General features: G+C 37.4%; 1 protein-coding gene across 1 annotated transcript in view; it reads right to left on the reverse strand.

Moving 5' to 3' along the window:
- Window positions 1-27,378, reverse strand: part of TTN (titin) — a 246,515-nt gene that overhangs the window by 215,293 nt on the left and 3,844 nt on the right. Inside the window, 39 exon segments of the mRNA XM_064515504.1 lie at window positions 42-326; window positions 897-1,128; window positions 1,327-1,492; window positions 1,582-1,723; window positions 1,818-2,078; window positions 2,521-2,781; window positions 2,917-3,177; window positions 3,270-3,533; window positions 4,024-4,284; window positions 4,861-5,121; window positions 5,221-5,484; window positions 5,601-5,873; window positions 5,999-6,265; window positions 6,561-6,842; window positions 6,937-8,627; window positions 9,081-9,249; window positions 9,353-9,517; window positions 9,622-9,845; window positions 10,570-10,814; window positions 11,381-11,611; window positions 11,750-11,955; window positions 12,642-12,784; window positions 13,539-13,751; window positions 13,861-13,921; window positions 14,239-14,497; window positions 14,990-15,055; window positions 15,331-15,609; window positions 16,734-16,859; window positions 16,967-17,242; window positions 18,907-19,044; window positions 19,516-19,653; window positions 20,469-20,606; window positions 21,654-21,773; window positions 22,266-22,413; window positions 22,690-22,983; window positions 24,751-24,995; window positions 25,086-25,174; window positions 25,600-25,887; window positions 26,569-26,772. Coding sequence (XP_064371574.1) covers window positions 42-326; window positions 897-1,128; window positions 1,327-1,492; window positions 1,582-1,723; window positions 1,818-2,078; window positions 2,521-2,781; window positions 2,917-3,177; window positions 3,270-3,533; window positions 4,024-4,284; window positions 4,861-5,121; window positions 5,221-5,484; window positions 5,601-5,873; window positions 5,999-6,265; window positions 6,561-6,842; window positions 6,937-8,627; window positions 9,081-9,249; window positions 9,353-9,517; window positions 9,622-9,845; window positions 10,570-10,814; window positions 11,381-11,611; window positions 11,750-11,955; window positions 12,642-12,784; window positions 13,539-13,751; window positions 13,861-13,921; window positions 14,239-14,497; window positions 14,990-15,055; window positions 15,331-15,609; window positions 16,734-16,859; window positions 16,967-17,242; window positions 18,907-19,044; window positions 19,516-19,653; window positions 20,469-20,606; window positions 21,654-21,773; window positions 22,266-22,413; window positions 22,690-22,983; window positions 24,751-24,995; window positions 25,086-25,174; window positions 25,600-25,887; window positions 26,569-26,772 — 9,636 coding nt within the window.

Genomic DNA, 27,378 nt, shown 5'->3' on the forward strand with positions numbered 1-27,378 from the left:
GTGCTATTTCACAGCCATTGTTATGAGCACAGAAAACTCACTTTCCACTGAAAGTGAAGCTGAAGTTGTAGCAACTCCATAGTCATTTTTTGCTTCACAGGTATATACTGCTGCATCTTCAGGGAAAGCCTCAATCAGTAATAGAGTATATTCTTGTGCGTCATGAAGAAATTTGCACTTGAAGCCTGGAGAAAGCCGCTGATCATCTCTATACCAGGAAATTTTGGGCTGGGGTTTGCCTGATATCATAGCACAGAAACGGGCAGGTTTACCAGACTCCACAGTGGTTGGCTGTAGCTCCTGGATAATCTGGGGTGGCTCTGGAGCTGCAAATTTGGAAAAAAAAGAAGGGGGAGGAAAAAAAAAAAACAGAGTGAGAAAGAGAGAGAGAGACAGAAATCTCATTATTGGCATCTATCAAGACTTTAAAAATATTAGCGAAAAAGATGTTTTAAAAAAAACTTATTCTGCCCATTCCTGCTTGCTCATGAAAAATTGACCCTTTTCCTTGATGGTAGTGGAATGACCAAGGAACAACTGCCTTAACAGAAGTAGCTGTGTTGGTATAAGTGTTTTCAGGTAAAGTATCTCCAAGAATTATTAGGTTGATCCCTATTGCAAGGCATATTTGTCCACATGTATGAATTAGTTTAGTCTTAAGAATTTCCTGATCTAAATATACATGGATGGGGAAATGCTATAGCATTTCCATCAGCTAGCTGGCTATTTCAGTAGAATGAATGAACAAGAAACATCCACATATATACAGATTTTGGCAATGTTCCAGAGAGATGATTCCGTTTGGATTTATCTTCGGTTTGCACTGTTAGAATTCAGAGGTGAGAAAAACACAGGATAATAAATGCAGTCGAAACATAGATTATGGATACACATACCATTCACATAGAGAACAACAGAGCTCCTATTCCGTCCTGCAACAAAAGTATACTCCCCAGCATCAGAGTAAGTGGTTTCAAAGATGCTCATCCGATGAACTCTCCTTTCCACCACATAATCGTATCTTTCCTCATACTGGAAGTTGATCTCAATACCATCCTTGTACCACTGGGCTTCAATGTCATCTTCATTGACTTCAAATTCAATTTCAGCTCTTTGTCTCTCAGTGACCTTTGAACAAATAGAATAAATATTACAAATAGCATCTGTTTTTACAGATGCTCCTCCATTCCAGTAAACTCTCCTAGAAGGAGACCCTGACCTTATGATTACAGTTTTTTGTTCTAGGACTCTTGCACTTCCTTTGAACTATTCTTTGAGTGAAAATGATAAAATTATGAAATATTTATTCCTCTGTATATGCTGTACCTGAACATCTTTGCGGGCGCTTCTGATACGAATGTCGCGACCTTCCACTATCAAATTGGCACTGGATGTGTTTCCACCTGCTACTACAGTGTACTGACCAGCATCAGACATTCTTGTGGAAGGAATGATGAGACGATGGACATATTTCTCCCGCTGAATTTTCATCCTAAGGACATCAGAAAGAAAAGCGAGCAAGTTATTTCCTGGGGGTAAATATATAAAAAAAGCTAATCTGGCATAGAAGCAATCACTTACCTGTCACCAATCTGAAGTTCTTGTCCATCCTTCATCCACTGGACCTGAACGTCAGGCTCTGAAATCTCACATTCAAAAATAGCCCTCTTCTTCTCCACAACTTTAATATCTTTAATATGTTTCCTAAATTCAATGTGACGAGCTAGGAAAAAAAAAAAGGTAGTATGAGTGCCATACTCATGCTTCTTACTGAAGCCATAGAAGTCACTAAATATATAAATTAAGATGGTAAATACCTTCCACATATAAAGTGGCTGATGAAGCTGCTTTCCCAGCAACAAAGCTGTATTCTGCAGCATCGCCAAAATGCACATTCCTTATGGAGAGGGAGTGTGTGAGCTTCTTTGTTCGTATCTGACATTTATCGGTCGATTTTATTTCTATCCCATTCTTTAGCCACTTATATGAGATACCTTCATAGTTAACAGTAACTTCAAATGTTATCGTATCTTTCTCTTCAGCATTGATGTCTTTTAGCATGGAGGTAATCAGGATGGCTAAAAGAAAAGAAATGGACATAGTTTGGTTTTTTTTGTTTTGCTTTGCTTTGTTTTAAACTTTCACTGGACCTCAGATGTTTAAAATTCGTTAAGATAGATTCTGATTTTTGGTGACATTAACATCAAAGCCTGAGTCTCTGTGCCCATAATCAAGGCTATAACTACATTTTACAAAACTTCTGAATGACATAGGAACCCAAATTCTGTCTCTTAGGGTGACTCAGTATTTAGGCATGTTAGTCAAAAATAGAAGGATTCAAGACTTGACTTTCAAATTCACAGATGCTAGATCTCTTTTAAAAATGGAATTTAGGCAGTTAATTTGAAAATACTTCTACAATAGTGCTGGTTTTGTCTGAATTGCATCAAGTACATGTATTAACGTAAAATCTATTACTGATAACAGTAAAATATCTTGGTTGATTTCATTTTCACATACGTTTTACTGTCAGAGTTGCACTGACTCTGTCATTTCCACAGACAAATGTATATTCTGCAGAATCTTCACTGCTTGTGTTCATGATATTGAGCTGATGGAGTTTCCCTTGGACCACTATTTTGAACTTCTCACTCATTTCAATCTCCACACCATTTTTCAACCAGACAGCAGGTACATTGAAATGAGAAACTTCACATTGAAAAGAGGCAGTTTTGGTCTCAGGGATCTCAATATTTTTCATGGTCTTTGTGATTTGTATGGCTATGGAAAAAAAAGGAAAAGAAAGGATTTTTTTAAAAGTCAGTGTGTGTACAAGACTGCAAAAACAAGGGTAACAGACTATTAAATGTCAGGTCAAATTGTTCTATATGACTTCGTGTGGTATGAAATACTTACTTTCTACAAACAGTTTTGCTTTGCACTCAAGTTGCCCAACAAGAGCTGTGTACTCTCCAGCATCAGCAGGAGATATGTTATGCAGCATCAGTTTGTGAACTTTCCTTTGAGAGATCATCTTATATTTATCACTTTGTTTAAGCTCAACATTTTTGTGGAACCATCGAACTGGTACAGTATCATGGGATACACTCAGTTCAAAAGAGACAACAGCATTTTCCAAAGCAGTCACATCCTTTGGCTTTTTGATGATCTTGACAGCTTAAGGAAGAAAGTTACCAGAATTCAGTAGTGTGTTCAGTTTGAGTTTTAACCTATACTTTAAGGCAAATGTTCAAAACAGATTAACTTACTTTCCACATGAAGTCTGGCATTTGCCCCTATCTTTCCAAGCTTAAAGCTATAAACAGACTCATCGGTGACAACACAGTGTTTGATTTTCAGTGTGTGAACAGTTCCTTTCACTGAAATCTCATATTTGTCACTTGATTCAAGTTCAACACCATTTTTAATCCACAGAGCTCCTTTCACATCAGGGTGGGTCAGTTCTACACTAAAAACTGCCTCCTGTGTTTCTGTCACGGTCAAGTTCTTCAGTGTCTTCTTTATCTTAACAGCTAGGAAAAAAAAGTAAAAAAAAAAAAGTTTGGAGAAAATATACCAAGATTAAACACTATAATAAATACGATATATTTTTTAAAAAAATTAGTCACGGTGCTTTATTTTAAGATCAAGTATGCATATATTGATCTATATGGTTACCACCAAAATTCCAGTGGTATGCTTAGAATACAAAAAAGGAATACTTCCTCGTAGCATCCATGAGAAACAATTTTTCTTTATTTGAAATGTTTACTACACAACTGGCAAACACTGTATATCTACCTGTCAGTACTTTATACAAAATGTGCTTTTATTAAAATTTCATGCTAAATATAGGTAACCTTTACAACAGAGTAACATTGACAGGAAGTCACAAAAGTGTCACAACATAAAAAGATTTTCAAATAATGAAGCAAAACTTGCATCTTAGGGCCTGATCCAAGACCCAGTGAGTGATGTTGGATTGAGTCTTAAAGATATCAGTTAGTTACAAAGAATACTGACCTTCAACCTTCAATTTAGCAGATGTCTTTGAGCTTGCTACTTCATAGCTATATTCACCCATATCATCCAGTTTTGTGGCAGGGATATTGAGCCTCCTCTTTACACCATCTGATTCAGCACAATAGTGGTCAGTCATAGGTAACGGTTTACCATTTTTCAGCCACTGGCCATCTGATTCGGGATTTGCCACCTCACATTCAAAAACAGCTCTCTGGGACTCAGCTACAATCAGGTCCGTGAGAGGCTTCAAAATGGCACCACCTGTTGGGAAGGAAAAAACAGGTGCTGTGTTGCTGTTCAGCTTTCCCCTATACTGAAATGTAACCAGGTGAAAATCAGCTGCTGGGTAGATTTTTTTGCCCTAATTTTCAGCACACCCATAGGTGTCATTCTGAGCTCTGTGAAAAACTGAGAATAGAATGTGACCTGAACACAACAAAAAGATCTGTCTTACTTCTATCCTTAGTTATTCTCATTTATTAACTTTATTGCCAGATGTAGTGAATACTTATACAGATACATGCACATTCAAGAAAAAAAACTCCTTCTTTCTTACATTTAATGACATCAAAAGTGTGTACAGTGCTTCACATTATGGCTCTAATGCAGCAAAACATATATTCAACAAAGCCTTTAAGCAAATGCTTATAAATTATACAGCTCACAGAAAAGATGTAGGGAGGAGCAAACAGAACTTAAAAAAATATAAAAGAAGATAAAGCAAAGGCAAAGAAAGCACTGGAACATCAAAATTGCTACATTTACAATATAGAGTACATTGAGCTTGTTTTTTTAAATCACAGCAAAATAAGAATCTTGGACTTTAAGTCTACTAACCTGCAACTATAAGCTTGCCAGATGTTTTCTTCTCTCCAGCATAAAATATATATTCTCCTTCATCATCTTTCATCATTTTCACCACTGTCAATTTATATATTTTGCCACGTGCTTCAATTTTATATTTAGGACCAGCCTTGATCTCTTGGCCTTTGAATTGCCAAACTACATCAATTCCTGAATGGGAGAGCTCGACCTCAAAGGATACATTCTGTGTTTCAGTGCAGGTGATGTCATGAAGACCTCTGATAATCTGAATTTCTGTACAAAGAGCACATTACAAATATATTAGTTGCTTTCACTGTTTTGTATTTAAAGAAACTGTTTCTCAAAGAACTGTGCATCTTAAAGAACACCTACTTTCAACTGTGACATTGCAACTTGTTTCAACTCTGCCAGCCATTAGCTTGTAATGTCCTTCATCTGATGCATGTGTTCTGGTAAGCACTAGCCTTTGTTTAGTGCCTTTACACACAGCTTGTACACGTTCATCAGGCTTTATCTGATGATCATTTAGGTACCATTTGGAGGAAGTCACGTCAGGAGCTGAAACTTTGCATTCAAGGATAGCTTTTGTTCCTTCAACTACGTGAACATCTTTCAGAGGCACTACTATGTCCACACCTGTCAAATTACAAAAATATGCATCAAGAAAAAAGTAAGCCTAAGAAGACCCAGAAGAAGTAGTACTGAAAGACTGAGAAACCAACCACACCTTCAAAATCATGATATCAACTTACTGTACACAGTGACCCGTCCAGTGGTTGAAAGTCCAAGACCAGGAACACTAAAAGAGTAAGTTCCACTGTCTTCCTTTGTTGCATCTTCAATCAGTAACATGTGTGACTGTTTATCCAATACAATGTGAATACGATCGCTTGATTGAATTTCACGATTGTCTTTCATCCAGACTCCTTCCACATTTTCTAGGGAGACTTTAACTTCAAGTTCTACAATATCTCCCTCACAGACTTTTTGATCAGTAAGTCCCTGAAGAATAACCATGGGACGAGCTGCGGAATAAAATGAAGTTAATTAATCCTCATAACAGATGATAAACAAAACAGTGTTGCATATTGGGATCTATAATATAGGTTATCTATATTACACAGGTAACATAAGTATTAAAAATACTTACGTTTCATCTTCAGTTTGCAGCGAGTCCTTTTCCCATCAACAACGAAGCTATACTCTCCTTGATCGTCTTTATTAACATCTTTAATAGTGAGGATTTGGCGACCACGGCGGGAAGTAATCACATATTTATGATTAGAAGTGAGTTCAACATCTCCATGATACCATTTCCCCTCCACATCTTCTGGAGAAATCTCACATTCAAGTTCACCTGAGAAGGATTCTGGGACTTCAACATCCTCAAGTTCTTTAATAAACTCAACCACAGCACCTACAGGTAAAAATAATCACATTCACAAATGATCTTGATTAAATACTCCTGAGGAAAGCATTTCTTATGACACTGGGCCTAAAGAAATAAACATATATATAATGTATCCATTTTACAGAAATGTATTGCCAAACTTCACTACTGGATTCAGAGAATATGACAGCAACTTAAACATTTCTGTAGTCTATTATACAATAATGTCCAAGATGACAACTTGATAGTTCATATTTTATTTTTCCCTGAGGCAGATTACACTTTAAAAGTGCTGCATCATACTAAGTTGTATGGTTCTCACCTTCAACAGTAAGCTTTGCAGTAGTTTTTACAGAATCATCTTCTGCAAGTGCACAGCTGTAGTCATCAGCATCAGACATTTCAATCACTAGTACAGAAAGAAAATGAGCCTTTCTGTCAGAGTGCATCCTGTATTTGTCTCCAGAATGAATCTCAATTCCATCTTTAAACCATTTCACTTTGACGAAGGGTTCTGATGTCTCACATTCAAATGTTGCCATGGAATCTCTCTCTTTAGCAACAACGTCTTGCAATTTTTGGGTGAAACTAATCAGTTGCTTGGCTGCAAAACAATATTGAGCAAATCAACTATGAACTGGCCACACAGATAACACACTGTGATAAACAGCAGGATAAAGTAAGAGAATTTAGATTACCTTGTACTAACAGGAAAGCATGGCTGGAAGTTTCACCAGCTATATTGACTGCTTTCACCATGATGCTGGCAGAATCATCAGAAGTCACATCTCTGATGACCAATTCACAAACATTATCTTCAGGCCAGTACCAATACACACGATCACTCCTTTCAATCTGCACACCATTTCTGAACCACTGGCACTCAGGATCTGGTTTCCCTACTACTCTCACACGGAAATGGGCATCTGTCCCCTGGGCTACAGTCTGGCTTTGAATTCGTTCAAATATCTTTGGAGCCTCCATGCTTGGACTAAGCTCAACCTTTTCTGGTTTGAATGTTGGAATGGTGACTTTGCCTTCAGGAGGAAGTGGTTTCTTCTCTTCCTCTGGGATCTCCTTGGTCCAGTGAAGAAGTTCTTCTTTTGTCTTTTTCAACATTTCTTCATATGACTCATCTTTTTTGCGAGACTTCAGTTCCACAGCAGTGATGGCTTCATAATAGCCCTCTTCTGTCCTACGCTTGAATTTACTACGCAACTCTTCAGATTCCTCTGAAAGCTTCTCATGACTGATTCTTTCAGCTCTTTTCAGTTTCACCACCTCTTTTGTTGTTGTGTCAGCAGGTTTATCTACCTTCTGTACCTCAAACAGAAGTTTTCCAGGCTCTGTCACTACAGGTTCATGCTTGGGTTCAGGAGCCCGACGAAGGACAGATCTGAAGTCTTCCCTCTGCTGGATCTCAAGTCTCACTTTGTGTTCAATAAAGCCTTCTGGATTCTCTGCAGTGACTTTCACCTCTCCTGTGTCATATGATTTGCAGTCCACAATATCCAGGTAGTAGATCCCATCATAACGGAGCCTAAACCTTTTGCTCTTACGGATGAGCAGTCCATTGAGGTACCAGTTGACCTTGGGCAGAGGATAGCCAGTCACACGGCAGCGGAATCGTGCTGTTTCACCTTCCAGGACTCTTGAAGGCTCAGGAACCAAAACAATTTCTGGTTTTTGTTTTTCCTTTTGGTCCACTGCAACTGCAGGGAGAGCACCCTCATGAGCCATTCTCTCTAACTCTTCAATTCGCTGCAGTCCCCTCCTGCCTTCTGGCAACTGGGATTCTTCCACAAGGCTTTTTTCATCCTTCACAATCAAAGTAGCAGACGTATGGTCTGTGCCATATTTGTTAGTTGCCCTGCAAGTGATCACTCCACTATCTCTGGGATAGGCTACTCCATAGTCCAGGCTACAGTACCCAAACTCATTAATCATGCGGAGTCTGTTGGCTGCTTCCAAGGGTTTGCCATCGTGCAACCACTCCACCACCATTGTTGGGTCACCAATTGGTGTAAGCCTGCACTCAAAGTGCGCTGGTCCAAATTGCTTGAGCCTTAATGATGTAAGCTTCTTCTTAAAAAATGGTTTCTGTTGCTTTTCTTTGTCATAAAGGTCGCCTTCTTCCCATTGCTCTTGACCATAACGCAAATGGAGAGGCTCTAACTCTGGTGCTGCAATTTCCTTGGCTTTATAAGTTCCTTTTGGAATGATTAATTTCCTTTCTGGTTCAGGTTCTGCATGTTCGACTTCAACATTTACTTTGCACCGAGTAGTGTCACGTCCAGCTTTATTGATAGCAGTAGCAGTATACCATGCAGCATCCTGTCTGGCAGTAGATTCAATTTTAAGGGCAGCTGCTCCTTTTGTTCCTTCAATTCTGAAATATTAAGAGAATTGTTAAAAAAAAATTTCCCTTCTCCACTGTGAGGTCAAAGCCTCCACAGGCAAATCTCTGGGGAAATTTGACATATTGTTTATGTTTGTTTATATTTATGAGTACATTGTCTAAGGACCAAACAGACCAGGATCCTCCTGTGTTAGGCATTCAGACAGGTGATAAAAAACAGTGTTGTAAAAACATCGGATTTGCATAATATAAAAGGTATGCAGATACACAAACAAACTGGAAAAAATGGATTGAGTACTACAAGATATTTTGCATTTCTTAGCCTTGATGCAACACAAAAGCTGTCACTGGTTTCAGGAGCCATTGAACTAAGCCCTTAGTGTATCCCTTCTATGGAAGCAGGAGTATTCAGCAAGCACTAGGAGACACTACTTTGCAAGACTATGATTATTAACTTCTTCACTACTTAAAAAAACCACTTACTTTATTTTAGGGTATTTATGAGGTACAATGATGTCACTGTTCTTCAGCCATACAATGTCAGGATTAGGGTTACCAGTAGCTTTTACTGCCATTTCCAGTCTAGAACCCTCTTTTACGCTAACATTCTTCAGCCTTTCCACAAAGTGTGGTCTAACTAGGTCTTCCTTAGCTGAAAGAGCAAAGGAAAGTTATCACAAGAGGAAATGACATAACCATGGTTTTTAATATGAAACACTCTGTAGCTTCCTAAAAATAATGTGCAAAGTAGATACCTTCCACAGTCAGTGTCATTGAGACTGAAGCTTTGCCTGCCCTATTCTGTGCAATTACAGCCCATTCACCAGAATCCTCAGGCATAGCAGGAACAATGATCAATGACTGGGTGCCATCTTCTTTAATCACTATTTTATGAGTATAATCATTAACCACTTGTTGACCTGTGGATACATATGAACAAAAAAATGTTGCACTCAAAACAGTGTTCCGATAAGATGTAAAATGCTCATAAGATTGATTATTGGTGAAAATGAGACTGATATACCGTTATGGAACCAGAATGTCTCTGGCATAGGTCTGCCAACAACTTTTAAGTCAAATCTTGCTGTCTGCCCCTGTGAACATTTAAATGACGTAGGTTTCAGCACAAAAACTGGCTTATACAGTCTCTCTAGTTGTCCTTCATCGGCTTCTTCCAATCTGCGGGCAGGAGAACGAGAAGGAGAACTGCGGGCAGGAGATCGGCTTGGAGAGCGTGGAGAAATGGACCTGGAGGGAAAAGAAAAGATAGATGTGTATGATAATGACATACAGCAGTGGACCACCTTGATAAACAGTGTTCAACTCTCGCCTTTAGCATTTCTTATTTTAAAGAGTTTAACTAATTTACCCAGGCAAGAAGTTGTAACAAAGTAAGTTATTATTTGTAGTCAATTTTCTTGAGTTATTTAAGGGCAAATTTGTATAGCCAAATAGTATCAGGGTTCATCACAGCCAGGGAAATTAGTGTTTTTCAGACACTGTACAGATATAGATGCAATTCTGTGTGTGTTTGTGCACACATGTGTGTGTTTATGTGTGTGTGTATATGTGCATATGGACAGAGAACACAGTGCATGGCAACACTGAATTTTTACCATTACAGAAATGAATATTTCAAGGACGGGATGTAAGAGCTGTATGCACTGCTAAAACTCCAAGTACAGAAGAAAATTTGCAGAAAATGGAGAAGCAATATGGTTACTGAGGTAAAACTGATACTACGGCTAGGCATGCATGTGAAAGATGGTACTCTGGGAACTGCATTGCTCAAGAAGGCAAAACAGACAAAGAGCTGGCACATAAATCTATATAAGCCTTGACAACAGAATTTAGAAGTTCTCTAGAGGTATGCAAGTTCCAATACGCTAAGCTGTTTAGCTGCTGTGTAATGAGTTCTTGCTGGACAATCTTTATTGCAGCACTCATAACTTACACATTACTTTGCACCTACCTATATCTTCTCATAACTTCTGGTGCTGGCATATAACCTGGAGTTGCAGTGGGTGCAACTGGCTCAACATAAAGCTTTGCTGAGCAAATGGCATTTCCTTTCATGTTACTGGCAAAGACGGTATAGATTCCTTCATCTTCAGGTAAAACAACAGGTAAACGCAGACTGGCGCTGCCATCTTGCAGAACTTCCATGTGGTAGCGCTCTCCATGCCTAATGCGCTTGCCATCTTTGTACCACGCAATCTGCATGGAAAGAAACAGTGGAATGCTAAGTGGGCTCTCCTAAAGACAAACATCTAGTAAAGACCCACGCATGCAACACATGGCTAACTTCCTGTTTTTTCATCAGAGCCTACATACAGGTGCTAACATTAATATTTTTGTTTGAAATAAGTAGGGCTAAAGTAACATGTTTTGGCAATAGCCTGAGACATGAGTCTTGGTACTCTACGGCTAGAACTAAAAATAAAGCACAATTTGATGGAGAGCAAGATGATATAGAACAGACTTGCTACTGTGCTCCTAACTTGTATGTGCTCACCTGGAGATACTCAGAAGCAAACTCTATTTAACTGTAAAATCTAACCTACTTTTGAACTGGCTAACAAATCTAGCACTATTGCATTAAGGGACAAAATGAAACTTCAGCTTGATATCAAAACAAAAGATTGTATTTCCTTTGAGACTTGCTGTTTTCTACCTATGTAGAATGACTAAAGAGTTTCCCAGGAATTAGCTATTAAGGGAGTTTTCAAGTAGAGCACCAGAGGGGTTTTTATATAAATAAATGTCATGCATGTTTGACACACCTTGGGCAATGGATATCCAGTCATCTTGCAATGGAAAGTAACTCCTGTTCCTTCAAAGGTTCTGTAATTCTTTAATCTTAAATCAAATCCTGCTTCAATAGCTTCAGATTCAGAAATATCAACCATCATCTCCTCTCCATCTTCCTCGAGGAGTTCATCTAAGGTGGTCTTAATAATTCTGAGTTCAATTTCCTTGATAAGTCTTTCTTCAAAAGAAGAAATGTGGAATTCCTACACACAAAAGCAGGACCGTTAGGTCTGTGAGTCAGATAATGATCTTGCAAAGAAGTGGCATGTACTGGTAAAATAAAAAAAAGATTCCAACAGCTTCTGTCAGTGTACAAAATGAATCTGGAGTGGTAGACTTACCTCATCTTCTACAAAAGTTCTGACCACCACTGTATCTTTTGCCATTTTCTTCCTAATTAGGGCTTGTTCTTTCTCATATTCTTTTTCAAAATCACCATATGAAATAGCTGGGGCTACCTCGGCCACTTTAGGTTCTTGCACATATGCAGTCACCTGGGTTTGGTACATCATTTCTTGTTGCGATTTTATGTAGGCCTCATAATCAGCTAAAAATTAAGAACAAGTTAATTTTCATAGGCTTTTGTGGTTTTCACTGGCTTGAATGAAGAAAACAAGTACAAAGTTATTTTAGCAGTTTTTATGATTAAAACAGATTCTGTCTGTTTAGCTAATAAAATATGAACAGTAATAAAATGCAAAGACTGGTGTCCTCAGATGAGTTTTATAAACAGGTAAAAGTTTTACTCTGAAATTTAGCTATTCTAATTCTCAAACTGGAACCATCTCTAGAGAGATTATTTTACAATTTCTCCTTGACATTCCTCTGTCTCTTGACAACCTTTCATGAATTTTTAAAAGGACGATTGATAAAAAATCTAAACTAGCTTCTTTTTTTGTATTAGAACAACCATGTTAGTTGTTTAACTACCTTCCTCCACTTCCCTCTGTGTATGCATCATGTTAGGTAGATTGCTATCAACACCAACAGAGGAAGGCTCCTATAGCTACACATTCTAGCAAAGACTACAAATTCTTCAAGAACCTAATGTCAATACTCTGTTTTCCAGAAACAGAGCCACCAGTAAGCACAGCTATCAGTACTCTCCCTCTTACATTTCTTGTACTGACCTAACTAGGCAGTCAAGAATTTGCAGCATAATTTAAAATCTTTCCCCCCTTTTAAAATGAATTTTAAAAATTATTTCTCTCATCCCCTTAATCTGTTGTGTACCTTCTTCTAGTAAGGAGACCGTTGCAGAAGCTTCTCCATGTTTGTTACGAACAACAATAGTATATTCTCCGGCATCGTCGGCAAAAGTCATGGAAATTTCGAGTTTGCATTCCCCGGTTTCTCGTTTGTAACTCACTTTGTATCTATAGGCAGCATAAAAGTACAGGCTCTCCGTAATTCTGATGAGCAGATTTCTTAATGAATTTGCTTTTAGGAGTAATTCTGACTAATTATACAACTAACTTGTACAAGACAAAAAAAAGAGAAACTTGTGCAGGGCAACTCTAACTCAATGAATCTGCAAAAAAGCATAGGATAGTAACCATGATGCAATTAGAGGACAGGTCTGCCTTTTTTCTACTGCTGCTAATAGAGCTGGGATGAAAACAGTAGTATTAAGATATCAGAGATCTAGTTACCATGCACAGTAAAGTAGTATATGCATTGTGCACATGGCTTATCCTAGTGTGGGCGATTACAGTATGATATATTTCAAGAATGATGCAAATATATGCATATTGTTTCTCTGCTAGAAAGTGTGTTGCTTTCTATAGACAGTATTTGCATAGACAGAATGCAAACATTGCACAGATGGAACGAAACAAAGGCAAAATTTCTTTCTCATTTGTTTTTAAAGATCTGTAGCATCTCTTGTTTTATGGTTCTCTGAATATTCATATTTAAAAATTTTAGCATCCTGCAAAAGTCACATGTCAAGAGCGAGTGATGGTCCTGTGATTTTCCCCTTCAAAAAACAAAAAGCTAAGGAAATCAGTGATGTTATAAGAGGGATGAATTTGGCTCAACATCAATAGCAGAATCAAAAATATGGTATTATCTATTAAATATTCTTTAAAAATATGTTTAAATAGATTTCACGTATGATATTCAAAGTACCTGTAGCCAGTCGTTAGAGGAACTCCACCTTTTTTCCAGTAGACATGTGGCTTTGGGTTGCCCCCAACTTGGCACTCAAAAATGATGCTCCCACCTTCAATTAATTTATGTACTACAGGTTTTCTTATAAAGAAAGGAGGTATGGCTTCTCCAGATACTTCCTCTGCTGCAATAGAGACATCTTCCATTACAACATCCTTTGTCTCCACGTAGCTGAAATAAGATGCCAGTGCAGGTGAGTTTATGTCTGAAGCTGTCATAAACAGCAGGCAAGAAACTAATGACCACAGTAGCAGCAGTCTGTTTAGTAAAGTAACTTTACCGTTTCTCTTCTGTAACAGCCTTTTCAGAAATGATTTCTCGAGTCTCCATTTCCTCTGAAACTGCAAGGCAAATATGATACAGTGGATTTTAGAATACTTCAAAAATGCTTAAGCCGTGAGTTTAGGTAATGCAGAGACAGAGAAGGTTAGATAGTAAGTTGGCTGAAAGGGCCAGTACTTGCACTGAAGGAGCTAATTAGGAGTCTATAAGCCCACAGCTGGCCATCTTCTGATATTCTTATAGCCCTATATCCTAACAGTCCTGGAGAGCAATTCAAGACATGTTTTACTCTGGCAGCTGACAAAGTGTCTAAGTTACATTCTAAGCAATATGTAGTTAACAAAATGATAATCCTTTCAGTGATAAATATACTTGCCCTTCACATGCAAGTGACAAGATGTGCTGACACTCCCAGCTTTATTGGTGGCAGTGCAGGTAAATCTTCCACTGTCTTCTGCAAAGGCTTCACGAATCACAAGGCGAGCAAGTCCTGCTTTGAAAGTGATCTGGAAGTCCATTGAGCTCTCAATCTTGTAGTCTTCCCTGTACCATGTCACAATAGGCTGAGGATGACCAGAGATGTGGCACTCCAGTGTGACGGACTCACCTTCAGTCACAGTCTTATTTTTAAGGCCCTGTATAACAAAAAATAAGGATCATAGTCAGTATATATTTTCACTCCTAAATAGACTTTTTAATAATTAAACCCCCTTTGAATGGACAATATAACGTGTACTTCAAAACAGGGTTCTATTTAGCAGTGTATCTGGGAAAAATAGGCATTTTCCAAAGGGAATTATTTGAAACTTGATTTGGGATCTCTGAACATTAGTATCATCAACAAGAAAATGAAAAGGGATTTGATCTTTATGTAGGTCATGGGGAGAAATTGTTTGTCAAGCAAAGATTAACCTAGTATGTGACATGGTTGCAAAGAATCATCCCCTGAATAGACATTCAAGAGAGTTTGTTTCAGTGATCAAGTGCATGGCTGAGTAAGTCCCACAAAGAGGTAAAAAGATTAAATAAAGCCAAATTTTCATGGCCAAGTTTTCAAATAAAAAAATCAGAAGACAAAATACATAAAACCACAGTGTACTTCCCTTATCTACATTTGAATTACTTACAGAGATTAAGGTTGGTGGAGTAGCAGGGATTTCTGCAGGCACAGGAACTCTTGCAGTTTCTGTCACCTAGGTTATTTAAAGTACAGTTAATAAACAAAGCTAAGGAAACAAACAGCAGGATTTAGGTAAGACAAGAATTTAGGTATGGAAAGCTCTTTGCTTGCCCTAGGAAAATATTAGGTCCTAAGAAGTATTTACATAAATCAACAAAGAGCTTAAAAGTGGGCAGAAAGTTGTAAAAGGGGAAAATTGTAATGAACAAACAACAAACCAGCTAAGCAATGAGATGGTTTTTAAGATGAAAGTCAGTCAAAGGGATTGAAATTTGCTTAATGACATACCTTTGCTTCACCTTCTCTCCGCAGTACCAGGTGTTCCTCCCGCACAGCTTCACCTTTAATGCTTACACCTGTCTCTTTTTTGGTCTCAACATCATAGCGGCTTTTATAGGTCTCGGCAGTCTCTCCAAAGGGAAACTGTGGAGGGGCTACTGGCTCTGGTTTTATCCTAACTTCATGTGGCTTTAACTGAGGTGGTTTCACAGGCTTGGTGATCTTTTGCACAGAAGTCGCTGATAACTCTTTTTCTAGAGTAGCCATGGCAGATCCTGCTATTGAAACCTAGGGAAGAGAAGAGAAAAAGTTACAGCTTTGTCATTCTTCTGTTTTCAAAGGAGACATAGCATATTTCTCAAACAGATTGAATATGCACCAGTTGCTTCCTTAGTTACTTACTTGTTAACACTGCACGAATGATACATAAAAATGGCTTCTAGTTTCAGCTTATAGTATCAGAATACTGGAAATACAATATCCTTGTATTATCTTTGATTTGCCTAATATTTAAATATTGTCTTATTTTTGACTTCAGAATTTCATCTTTCAGTGGTCAAGAAGCTCTTAAATGAAACATGCTAAGTGTCCTCCAGACTTATTCATGAGGTCTTACCTCTGCAATAAGTTATACCACTAATTATATATAACCACTGTCAGGTCTGACAGTGATTAAAATATTTGAAAAGATTTCAAAATGTTATTGTAGGCGTAATATAATAATGGATAACATCCAGAATTTAAAAAAAAATTAAAAAGTATTTAATGGAAGAATATTTTAGGTAATTTTTGTCCTGCTTAATTATGTTCAAGGAAAAAAAACCAGCTCATCTTTAAAATCCAAATGAAGAGATAAAGTATGCTTGAATGAGAAAATTAATTAGGTGTGAACATTTAATATTATGTGAAGGAATCAAATTGAAGACTGAAAAAAAAACATGAAAAATGTATGGTGTCATATTATGCAGTCTGGATATAGTGTATTTCAAAAATTAGTTTAGTATGCAGCAAACTGCAAGGAAGAAAGAAGCAGTGTTATTAATGTACTAGTGGACTGATGCATATAATAAGCTTGGAGGGAGATACTTCTGCTCCTTAAAAAAAAGTAAGTTGTATAACAAATATTTAGGATTCCATTGTATGACACCAAGTATTGAAGTTGAATCCTTAAACAAATAATAAGCTTGTTTAAATAAGTAATAATTAGAAATCACATTTTAGCAGTACATACATTTGTTTGCAGCATTCCTCTTTATTTGTCAAAAGAGAGGACAAAAACAATGGCAGAGAGTATACAAACCTTCTTCCTGCCAGGAAAGCACCACACTGGAGTAGGAGGTAGAGCCAAATGGAAGGGGAGACCCACCAGTTATTTTAAATAAGCATGCTGTCCTCCTTATACACACTCTTACCTCATAAGTATGATCTGGTTTAGGAACAGCAATTTTGGAGACTGTGAAATGAGGACTTGCTGTGCGGGGTCGCGGGTGTTCCACATGAATTGTTTTCTCAGTCTTCATTTCTGCGGCTCTTTTAATCTAACGAAGCAATGGTTGAGAATGTGAAGCCATTCCCCAAACTGAAAACAGAATGTGTCATTGAAACACAGCTTTTGGAAAAGATCACAATGTAAAATGAGTCTAACCTCTGTTGATATATGAACTTCCTTCTTTTCAGCATCTGAAATATGTTTTTCAGAAGGAACATAGACAGTTTTAACTTCTTTAGTGACAACATGACGCTCTGCTGGTGCCTCAGCAATGCGCTCTGTTACAGCACGCTCTTTATAGCCATATTCCAAAGCTGTCTGCTTGACATAGGCTTCATCTGCATGCTCTGGTTCCCAGGGTGATCTAACCCGTGCCTGATCAACAGCTGCAACAACTGTAGCTACGGCTTCAGCCCTTTTTCCAGCTTCAATCTGCAGATAACATCGGAAAAATTTATATAAATGTCCATCATATTAAAGGCTTACACATCTAGCAATATTCCAGACAAAGAGAGGGTACAATCCATCCATACATATGCAAAAGTAATGATGTAAACATCAAATGCATTCATCCATAACCACATTTCAGAATCTGTACATTCAAATATAGACACATTTTTTTCCAAGCTCTATCTTCACATATGCAGAACACATCAATTTTTATATGCCTTATATATATAAATATCCATCTGCACACTCACTTTAAATATTTCATAGTCACATTTATGGTTACTTGTCTTATAGTACAGCATGTATTTAAATGTGCACATAATTTTAAAGTTTGTACGCTCATCAGCTCCACTTAACTATTAGATGCTACTAAAAAACCAGAACGTGTCTGGCATCTGACTTGAATGTATTTACTGAAGTACATGCACATAAAAATATTACCACAAATTCTGTACTAATCTATTTAAATGATTCTACTTTCCTACTAGAGTAGGAAAACTGAGCCTCCTGAGAAATGGGAAATAATGTTTTTGTGACAGGACACTTCTTTTTTTCCTAATAACTGCTGAATAAGGTCAGCTTCTACACTGATCTAAAACTGATCTGGATGTTCTACGTACTGCATTTCATGTAATGTGAAATACATGCTTTGTAGGTGGGAAAATACCTAATGGATAATTTAATGCAGATTTTAAGATCATTATCACATTCACCTTAAAATAAAATACTTAAGCTAGGCCAAAATATGATTGCTTGCAGAAGTTTTGTTTTATTATTAAAGTAGGCTTTAGGTTACAGAGACTTCTTCGGTATTGTTGCCAATTTTGAAATCATTTGTACCACTTCAAATTTGGCCCCTAATTTACACCATCTAACAATGGTGTATAATTGTAATCTCTCAGCACTCTGGCTCTTCAGAGTGTATTTTACATGCCATGCTCTCTTAATTGTAACTCATTACAGTATTTTTTGAATGTACCATTCTCTTTCTAACAAATTAAACGGACTCAAAAAAAAAAAAAAAAAAAAAAAAAAAAAAAAAGACCTACTGTTGCCTAACCTACTGTTAGCAATTGTGCTTTTCTTCCACAGATGAGAGCTCTTGCCTTTACTATAACAGAATAGCTTTTCTGTTGTGGATTCTAATGGAACAGAACAGCATCAACAAACACTTGACTGTCTGAAGTAATAAACTGTGCAGAATTGAACTGAATGTTAAAGTATGTATTGTACAAAGAACAACACAATTCAAACTCTAATAAAGAGAGCTTGTTTGGTCTGACAACCACAAAATTGCAGGGAATCAGCTTGCAGGAGAAAAGATTGCAGAATCAGAAACTTTAGCAAGCAAATGCTGCTGGAAAGTCACTGGTTGGGGGCAGGCTTTCACAAAGAAATATGAATGTATCCTTAAAAGTGGCATTTCCTAAAAGGGTGAGACATGAATTCTGATGTCACTAGAAACTTGATTAGTCACACTGACTCTGTTTCTGGACAATCATTCCACTTAACATCCATATTATCAAGAATGAATTTGAGTGCATACTCAAATTTGAGTGTGTACTCAAGTAGCTCTTGAAAGATTAAGTTTGCAGATAAAATAAGTTGTAACCAGTGCACTTCACATCTGCAACAACTTTATTCACCTGATCACAAGCTAGATGAATTTGTTCTTGCTTGGATGTGATCTCTTCTCTAGTTCTGGATACTGTGACTGGTGCTTTGGTTTTATCAGTGGCAATTATTTTCGGAACTATAGTAGTTTTCTTAGCTTCCTTTTTAATCTGATTATTATAGTAGAAACAAAAGTTACAGTTACATATGATCTTGAAAGGTATTTGAACAATGGGAAAGGATATTGGGATGAGAACAGGGAAGGGGAATTAAGGGTTTAGATCCTTGTGCACTGCAGACAGAACAGCTCTGTATTACATGTATACTGATGAGTATTGTTACACCTTAACATCTATTTGAATAAAAAGTCATGATTTAAACACATTAAAATGCACTTCAGGAGATAGAAGTCAAAGGTCAGTCATAAGAGAATTATGTGCATCTTATTAATGGAAACAGTTAGAGAAAGATGGAGGTGGAATAATACAGTCCAATTAGCAGTTCTAAAAGTTTGTAAGTAGAATATATTTCAGAAAAAATGAGCTGGAAAAGTATTGTTAGTATTTGTTGAAGGAAACATAAGATTTGCAGAGAATAGAGGTTAATAAAACAAATAATACATTTACAATAGTGCTATTCACCTTTTCATGGGTTATGCTGACTTGTTCTTGTCTCATAGCAATTCCTTCTTTACTTTTCGATATTATGATGGGTGCTTTAGGTTTTTCAGTGGTAATCACTACCTTAGGTACAGAAGGCTTCACATCTTCCTTTCTTATCTAGTTTTTATGGTAAAGAAAAATAATAGTAATTGATTATGTCTTTTGTCAGAATTACATGTTTTTTTCAGGAAAGTGGGACAAAGTTTGAGAATAAATATCAATAGGAGAAAAACATCACCTGTGAAATGGAATAATTAGCTTGTGCAGACCAATTTCTATCTTATCTGCATTCAAAGTCATTAATGTATTATATTAATTTGTGTGTGAATTAAAGAAAAATCTTTTCACTTTTTAGTTAATTGTAATAGATCATTATAGTGTTCTGTAAAAACTGTTTGCAAAAAAATTAATATTACTGACTGAATATTTACTCCTATCAGCCAATGGAACTACCCATAGGCTACTGCAGGGAACAACGGTTCTAGAACACGGTCTAGCAAGCAGACTCAGTCCTTACCCAAATATGAGCTACATTAAATCAAACTCCACATGTAAATAAGTACTATCCTATCATGAGAATTAGCCTTTAAAATTTATCTTCAGAAATCTACCTTCAGACAAAAAGGAAAGGTTATTAATCATCAAATGAAATTCTGAGTATCCAAGTAATAAAATCCATAAAGCTCAAAGGACCCATGTGAAGGGCAGTTTCACTATTCCTCTGTGGACTGAACCGTTATTAATTCAATGGAACTGAAACTGAAACGCTGGGCCTATGTCTGGAATCGGTTGCTTTACGAAATTTTACTTTTGGAATCTTCTTTTCATACAAAAGCAGAGGGAAGATATATAGGACATTTGATGAAGAATGAGATTTTATAAATTTAGTAGGGTATAACAATGAGTTAAATATCTACAACAGATTTATTCACCTTTTCATGAGCAATGTGCACTTGCTCCCGTCTAGTAGATACTTCTTCTCTAGCTCTTGATATTCTTTCTTGCTCTTTGGCTTTATCTGTAGCAATTATTACCCTGGGCACTGGAGTTTTCTCTGGTTCCTTTCTTACCTGGATGTTCACAAACAAGAAGGTTTAAATTATATATTGTTTCAAGTATAAGGTATGTGATTTTCTGTGCATTTGGAAAAGAGTATACAAAAGGAGGAAAATGGAGGAAAAGGGAGGAAAAATGTCAAACTCTGTATTTCAAAATCATCTAGTCTGTAAACAGCAATAACAACATAAGTAGTCTTTTTATACAGTTAATATATATTTAGCAGAAAAATAACATAATATTCCACAAATGCTTGTTTTGCTACTGAAGGCAGTAATAAAAGAAATGGAATCACAGAAAAATTGTCCCACATTATAACCTGTTTGAGAAAGTTCATGATTTTAAAAACAAGTTTTAGGTAAATTTCATTTTGCCTAAACATTCATATGTAACCTGCACACAAACATGATTTGTAGTTTCTGCCCAAGTGAATTCCTGTTTCTCAATACTCTAAAGATAGCTTACGTTTTCTTTCTCATGCATTTCAGTAGGAATGCATATATGATATCTCTTTACAAGAGCTGATCTTCAATTAAGTTAAATTCATCTGATAAAATATGTGCTAAAATAATATGACTTTCAATTACTTGCCAGTATTTTCAATATTGGTTTAAATGCAGACTCCTCCTTTTTTTGACCCACTATGTTGCCAACAAATAAAGCAGCCTACAGATTGCAAGCTTAGAAACAGACGCAGAAAAAGAAGGAATATTTAAGACATATTTCCTACATGCCATTTCTTAAAATGATTCAGAATATTATCTGGTAAACTAGCATACAATATGTAAACAATGGATTTTTTCTAAATTAGTATTTCACAAAGTTATCTATCACATTCTTAGGTATTAACCATGGAATTGAATAATAGGAGAAAGACATCCATCATCAAGGAAGGATTAGGAGAATGACAGCAATGTAAACTACAAGAATGAACATATATAAAAGGGGAAAATAATATAATTGTATGTCTCTAGTCTTGTTCATACGCTTGTCTTTTTAATGAGGTATTAGTTTTATGAACAAAATAGGGCATGATAGTCATAGGTAACATCTGTATTCACCTTTTCATGAGAGATGTGCATTTGTTCTTGTGAAGTAGCAACTCCTTCTCTAGTTCTTGTTATTACCATTTGTTCTGTGGCTTTATCAGCGGTAACTACTACCGTTGCCTCCTTTCTCATCTGATTTTTATAGCAACAAACAAACAAAAACCAAAGCCTTAGAATTCATTTTAACAAATTGATCATCAAAAGAAAAGGAGGAGGAAAAATAAGGAAGAAACATAAGTGAGGGAAAAATATGAAGGAAGAGTTATTTATATCTAGTGAGGAAAGTATAACTGAGACGTTAGGGGAAAAAGTCCATCAGTATGAGAATAATGTTAGAGAAAAACTGACAAGGGAGACTACAGGATCACTTTCATAGAAGGTATTAGAGATCCATCCCTTAGAAACAGTTTAAGAATCATTAGTACAATCCTGCTATGATGGAAAGTGATGGCACAAACGGTCCGCACGCATTCCTTTACAGGCCAGATGTTCTGCGTGAGTATGCATGCTTTTGTGGTGCACGAGGTAGTATCTTGTTAATTTCTCACAGTGAAACATGCCTCGTTTGCATGTTGGATGACGGGAAAAAGGGGAAATAATAGAATATCTGTGCTCTACTTCTACCTGCTCTTGAACAGGCTGAACGTGGACTGCAGTCATTGCTGTCCTTTTAGCAGTTTGCTCTACAATACTTGGAGCTGGTTCTCTCACCATGGCTTGATCAACAGCAGCAACAACCGTAGCAACAGCTGCTGTTTTTTCACTGTCCTTTCTCACCTATATTAGTCACATCAAAAGACATTTTTTTCATGTTTTGCATATACCCAGAAGAAGCACAAAACAAATACAAAGACAGAACGCTGGAGCCAGAGAAGCATTCAAATATTTCCAGCAGAGCTGTCACAACAGCAGTTATACACAAACTGTCACAACAGCAGTTACACACAAGTTTTTATACACAGCCTCTCAGATTACATTTAGCAGATCTATTCAGCAGTGGTGAGTCCACACACACTGAGCAAAACCCATATTCTTTCCAAAAACAGACTTTACCTCTCTAGCACCAGCTGCAACCTCGGCAGCAGCGGCACCGCTAATGGTAACTTGCTCTTGGATCCCGTATCTCCCCTCCCATCTTTCTTCAGTTCTTATTTGGGTAGCACTCGTGGATACTCTGGTTTCCTTCATCTGGGCTTCAGTGGTTGCAGTGTAACCTTCCTGTTTCCAAGGAGGAAGAACTTCAGCCCCAATTGTTGTCACTGCCTGTGTTTTACGGATTGGAGATGGAGATTTCACTGGTCTAATAGGTGAGGTGGAGATTCGGCCAGCAGGAGAAACTGACCTAAAGAAAAAATATACCATTAATATAATTAAAGTAATGTCATATGATGAAAACTATATAAACAACTTTAGTCGGAACTGGAATTCACTCTCATTTTAAGGCACCTTCAGTATTTTTTTTTAAAAAAAGGTCCCTTGTCCCTCCAGTTTTAAATTTTTGAAGAATTCTACTTGAAAATTAGGATTTATCTGTTTATGTGTTTTTGTCTTATTCATAACTGTAACACACTATTTTAGTAGCCTAACCAGATTTCCAAAGAGAAATAGGGCCAAATGTCAAAGTGCATGTAATTCAAACATCTACATTTAAAATATAGAAATACTTCATTAATCTCCATTTGCTCTGCATTCATTCTCCTAATAGGAACAATACAAAAGGCTTACGTGCTGGGGTATTACATATTATATTTGTGGTGCAGTCTCTATAGAGAGACAAAATTATTCCAGTCAACATTCTGTAAAAATGTCATGTGGCAGCCACCTAGCAACAGCACAACTGGATCTGCCCCTGTACTAGGTCTCATTTCAACGTGCCATCCCGTTCAGAGTCCAGGCAAGCTTCATAAGCAGGGCCTAAATTCTTTCCCATACTTTCATTTACAAATCTCAGCCACACTAATTTGTAGAAGCTTGGGAAGTGATGAAGAAACAAGATTCTAAACTTTGATATTCCAAAAGTTTAATCCCAGTGTTAGCAAATAGTTATAACACACTCCCGAAAATGCTTTAATAGTCTTTCTAGCTTGGATTTTCTTGAAGAGGAATTATTTGATGCATTTCTCTGATACCATTGAGAAACGCTGCACTATTGCAGCAGTAGGGGGCAGCAGCATCATACATTCGTTTTCAAATTTATTTTCTGAAGTAACTAACGTAGGTCTAAAAGGGGTTTGAGTAGCCGTGGAGGACTGAACCTTTAGTTCCCCATGTCCTCTAGATGGCACTATTGCATTAGTCTTTCATCTACGAGGTTTGTAAACTACTGCTAGTTACTATTATTTCTTCTAGTCCTCGCAAATTAATCTCAATGGGGCAGAATTCGCCAGCACGCCGAGCACTGTCAATTTAAATGGGGTTCTGCTGACCGCTCGGCTTGGAGAGGCTTTGCTTCCCTGATGCTGCTGCTTGGGATGCTGAAACAGCAGAACTTCAAATTCAGTTATCTCTTTGCCCCCTCTCAGCACAGGTCTATTGGTGTCTCCCAGACCACAGCTGTGAACCCTGCACTTCAAATCCCTCACTTACCCTCCTGAGACCCTCTGTGCAGCAGAGCTAAACCTCATTTTCCCAAAGCCACATTTACTCTGCCTACCTTCAAAACTTTATTTCTGCAGTCATTACCAGCCTGCTCATAAACACATGTTCACAATTTTTTATACTGAGCCTTCTATTCTGTTTGTCACTTATCAGAGTGTCTTTGCTCTTTTCTCTGTTCATATAAAATAATTATCAAAGGCCACCTCCTCTACTGTTTTCTTTTCTAACTTTCATCATGAACCTGGAGCTTCAAGGATTACCTCAGCTGTATGTGGAGCAATCAAATAGAACGTATTTTTCTAAAGGATTTTCTTCCACACAGGATGGAAAACTTACAGAGAAGGCAAGCTCATCTCTTATAACAGTGACGAGTATAGCAGATCATAAGTCACAGACAGTATTAAGTCAGTGCATCCTTCCATTTTATACTACGCTCTCACTCTACAGCATTACTGCAGTATGTGGAAATGATTCAAAAAGCAATCTTACTTGAAAGATTAAAGAGGTTTACCTTACTGGTGAGGGTGTTGGTGCTCTAACATGTCTTACAGGTGACGGCGATTGTCTTACAGGTGATGGTGACTGCTGTCGTGCCATTTGTGCTTTTGCAGCAATTATTGGTGGGGTTGGTGATTTTGATGTAGGCCTAGGAGGCATTCGTGGAGGTGCTTTGTGTGGGAGCTGTTGTGCTGTCGCACCTTCTATGACCATTTCAACACTTGTAAGTGATCTGGCATCAAAGTGGGCTTCAATCTTCTGCAATGAAATCAAGGAAACAAGTCTGACGTACTGTAGAAGTAATCATCCATATTTAAGTCTTACCTCCTTTGGTTTTGAAAAATATACCTTTTCAATTCTAGCTTGTCTAGTTTGTGAAATCTGAGCAGTCGAAACAATTGTCTTTGTCTTTTTAGCAGGAACGGCTTCTTCCTCACCTTTTGGAAGAGAAAACATGGTCAGGAGGCTTGCATATGGCAATAAACAATATGCAGTTTCAAAAAGAAATAAATGGTCAATTCCAATTATATACAAGCATATATAAACAACAGAAAAAGAATTAAGTAGCCATCTGTTTTTCCTGCATTATCTGTAGACAGATAATTGTGAAAACAGTTGAAATTGTGTCTTCTTTATCCTCAGTTCAAAGAAGCCCTTGGAGAAAGAGTCCTTCTAAATTCTCAGACAAAAAATCTTTGGCGAATTTCAACTGAAAGGCAATTTTTACAGTAAATTAATAACTCTTGAAAAATAAGTTACAAATGAACTTATTGATAAAACACGGATTGTAGTGGTGCATATCGTACCATTATAATAATGCATGATTTTTTATTTTCATGGCTTACAACTTCAGTTCCATTACCTTGAATCAGCAATTCGGCTGTTGAAGTAGCACGTCCCACATTATTTGTAGCATTTACTGAATAGGTCCCGGAGTCTTCAGGATAAGCTTCTGCAATTATTAAGCTATAAAGGTCTCCTTCTTGTGAAATTTTAAAATCGGGGGAGCTTTGGATTTCTACTCCATCCCGATAGAACTTCACCACAGGTGTAGGGATTCCAGTCACTCTCACGTCAAGTCGGACTTGACTTCCCTGCCTTGCAGTCATGCTCTGTAGTCGTTGTGAGAAGTTTGGTGGTGCTGTTCCAGCTGCAGTTTTATTAAAAAATAAATAAAAATAATTATATATACAGAAAAAAAATAATTACTGCAGTTTAAAAAAAACTGTAAGGACTAGATATTTTCATTACTACAAGTGCACAAAGTCTCTTTCTCCCTTATGTGCTACTGACAGGTGAATTCCTTCTCAAACATTCAAAGCATTAAGAGTTGATTTTGCTGAAGCACAGACACCCTTAATGTTTTTTATGCGTGCAAAACCTCCATGCCCATGACTGCAAAAGTTTCCGGAATTAGAGATACATTGATTATAACCATGGGTGGGTCTGGCTCTGTAAGTGAGTCTGGCTCTTTAAGTGATTCCACTAAATATCATAAGGGCTCCATACTGCAAAACTTTATCTTTACATGAGTAGTTCAGCTGTAGCCAGTGTGAGAAAAGATTACATGAGTAGAAGTATATAGGGCTAGGGGACAAGTTTGTAATCATGATTAACAGTTTATTAAACAGGGTTTAAAGTGTGAAAGGCTCTATTTAAAACTACTGGTGAGGATATATGTTGAACTCCAGACTGCTATAGGAAAAGGAGTATTCTTTGCTGATCATGTGCTCTAAATCCAAAGTTTTTAGGTATTTCTGACATTTTTACTATTGCTCCTTTTCTCATCACTGCTAGCAGAGAGAAGTGTCATTCTTTAGCTGCGCGATACCTGTGACAAGTAGCTCAGCAGTGCTAGTTGCTTGCCCAGATCCATTGGTGGCTTGCACAGTGTACCTTCCACTGCTTGCTTCTGTCACGGCGGGGATCACCAGTTTAGCACGGCCATCGCTAAATGAGATCTGCACACCGGGCAGAGTTGCAGCAGAAAGAACCTGGCCATCCCGATACCAGCTCACCTCAGGAACTGGGAAACCTAAAGGAAAAAGAAGGCAAAGAAACTGTACACACTGCATATCCACAATTACCATGATACTTGCTCATGCATATACACAGTTACTTTCAGTGACGTTGGGGTGTGACGGCATTGGCAGAGGTCTATGATTACACTTCAGTGACACGGTGGTGAAGGAATTTCCATGTAGAAAGGTCTTTAAAATGCACAGGGCAACAGGACAAGGGCATAGGCTATTGTATTTAGGGAATCACCTGAGTGGACTGTAGTGCCTGACAGTCTGGTTGAAGAAAGATTAGTTCATCATATTTGAAAATTAGGAGAGGGATAAATCAATACATGCAAGGATTTGGGGGTTGGTTTATTTATTTATGTTTGTTTTTGCTAGTATCTAAGTAACACTACTTACTCCTAACAAAATTATGCAGTCCAATAGTTTGAAGACAAAGAAAAAACCAGAACCTCCAGCCAAGTTAAATAGTTGTGCTAAGAATCAACGATTTTAGGAAATAAAGTGACAGGAAAGGTGGCTGTTGTAGACATTAACATCAAGACTTATTAATGGAGTTTTTTGGTTTCTTTTTTGCAGAGTGATTACTGCTTGACTTTGGTGGAAAGCAGTCAGCT

The sequence above is a fragment of the Dromaius novaehollandiae genome, chromosome 7 (genome assembly GCF_036370855.1).
Source record: "Dromaius novaehollandiae isolate bDroNov1 chromosome 7, bDroNov1.hap1, whole genome shotgun sequence".
Lineage (NCBI taxonomy): Eukaryota > Metazoa > Chordata > Aves > Casuariiformes > Dromaiidae > Dromaius > Dromaius novaehollandiae.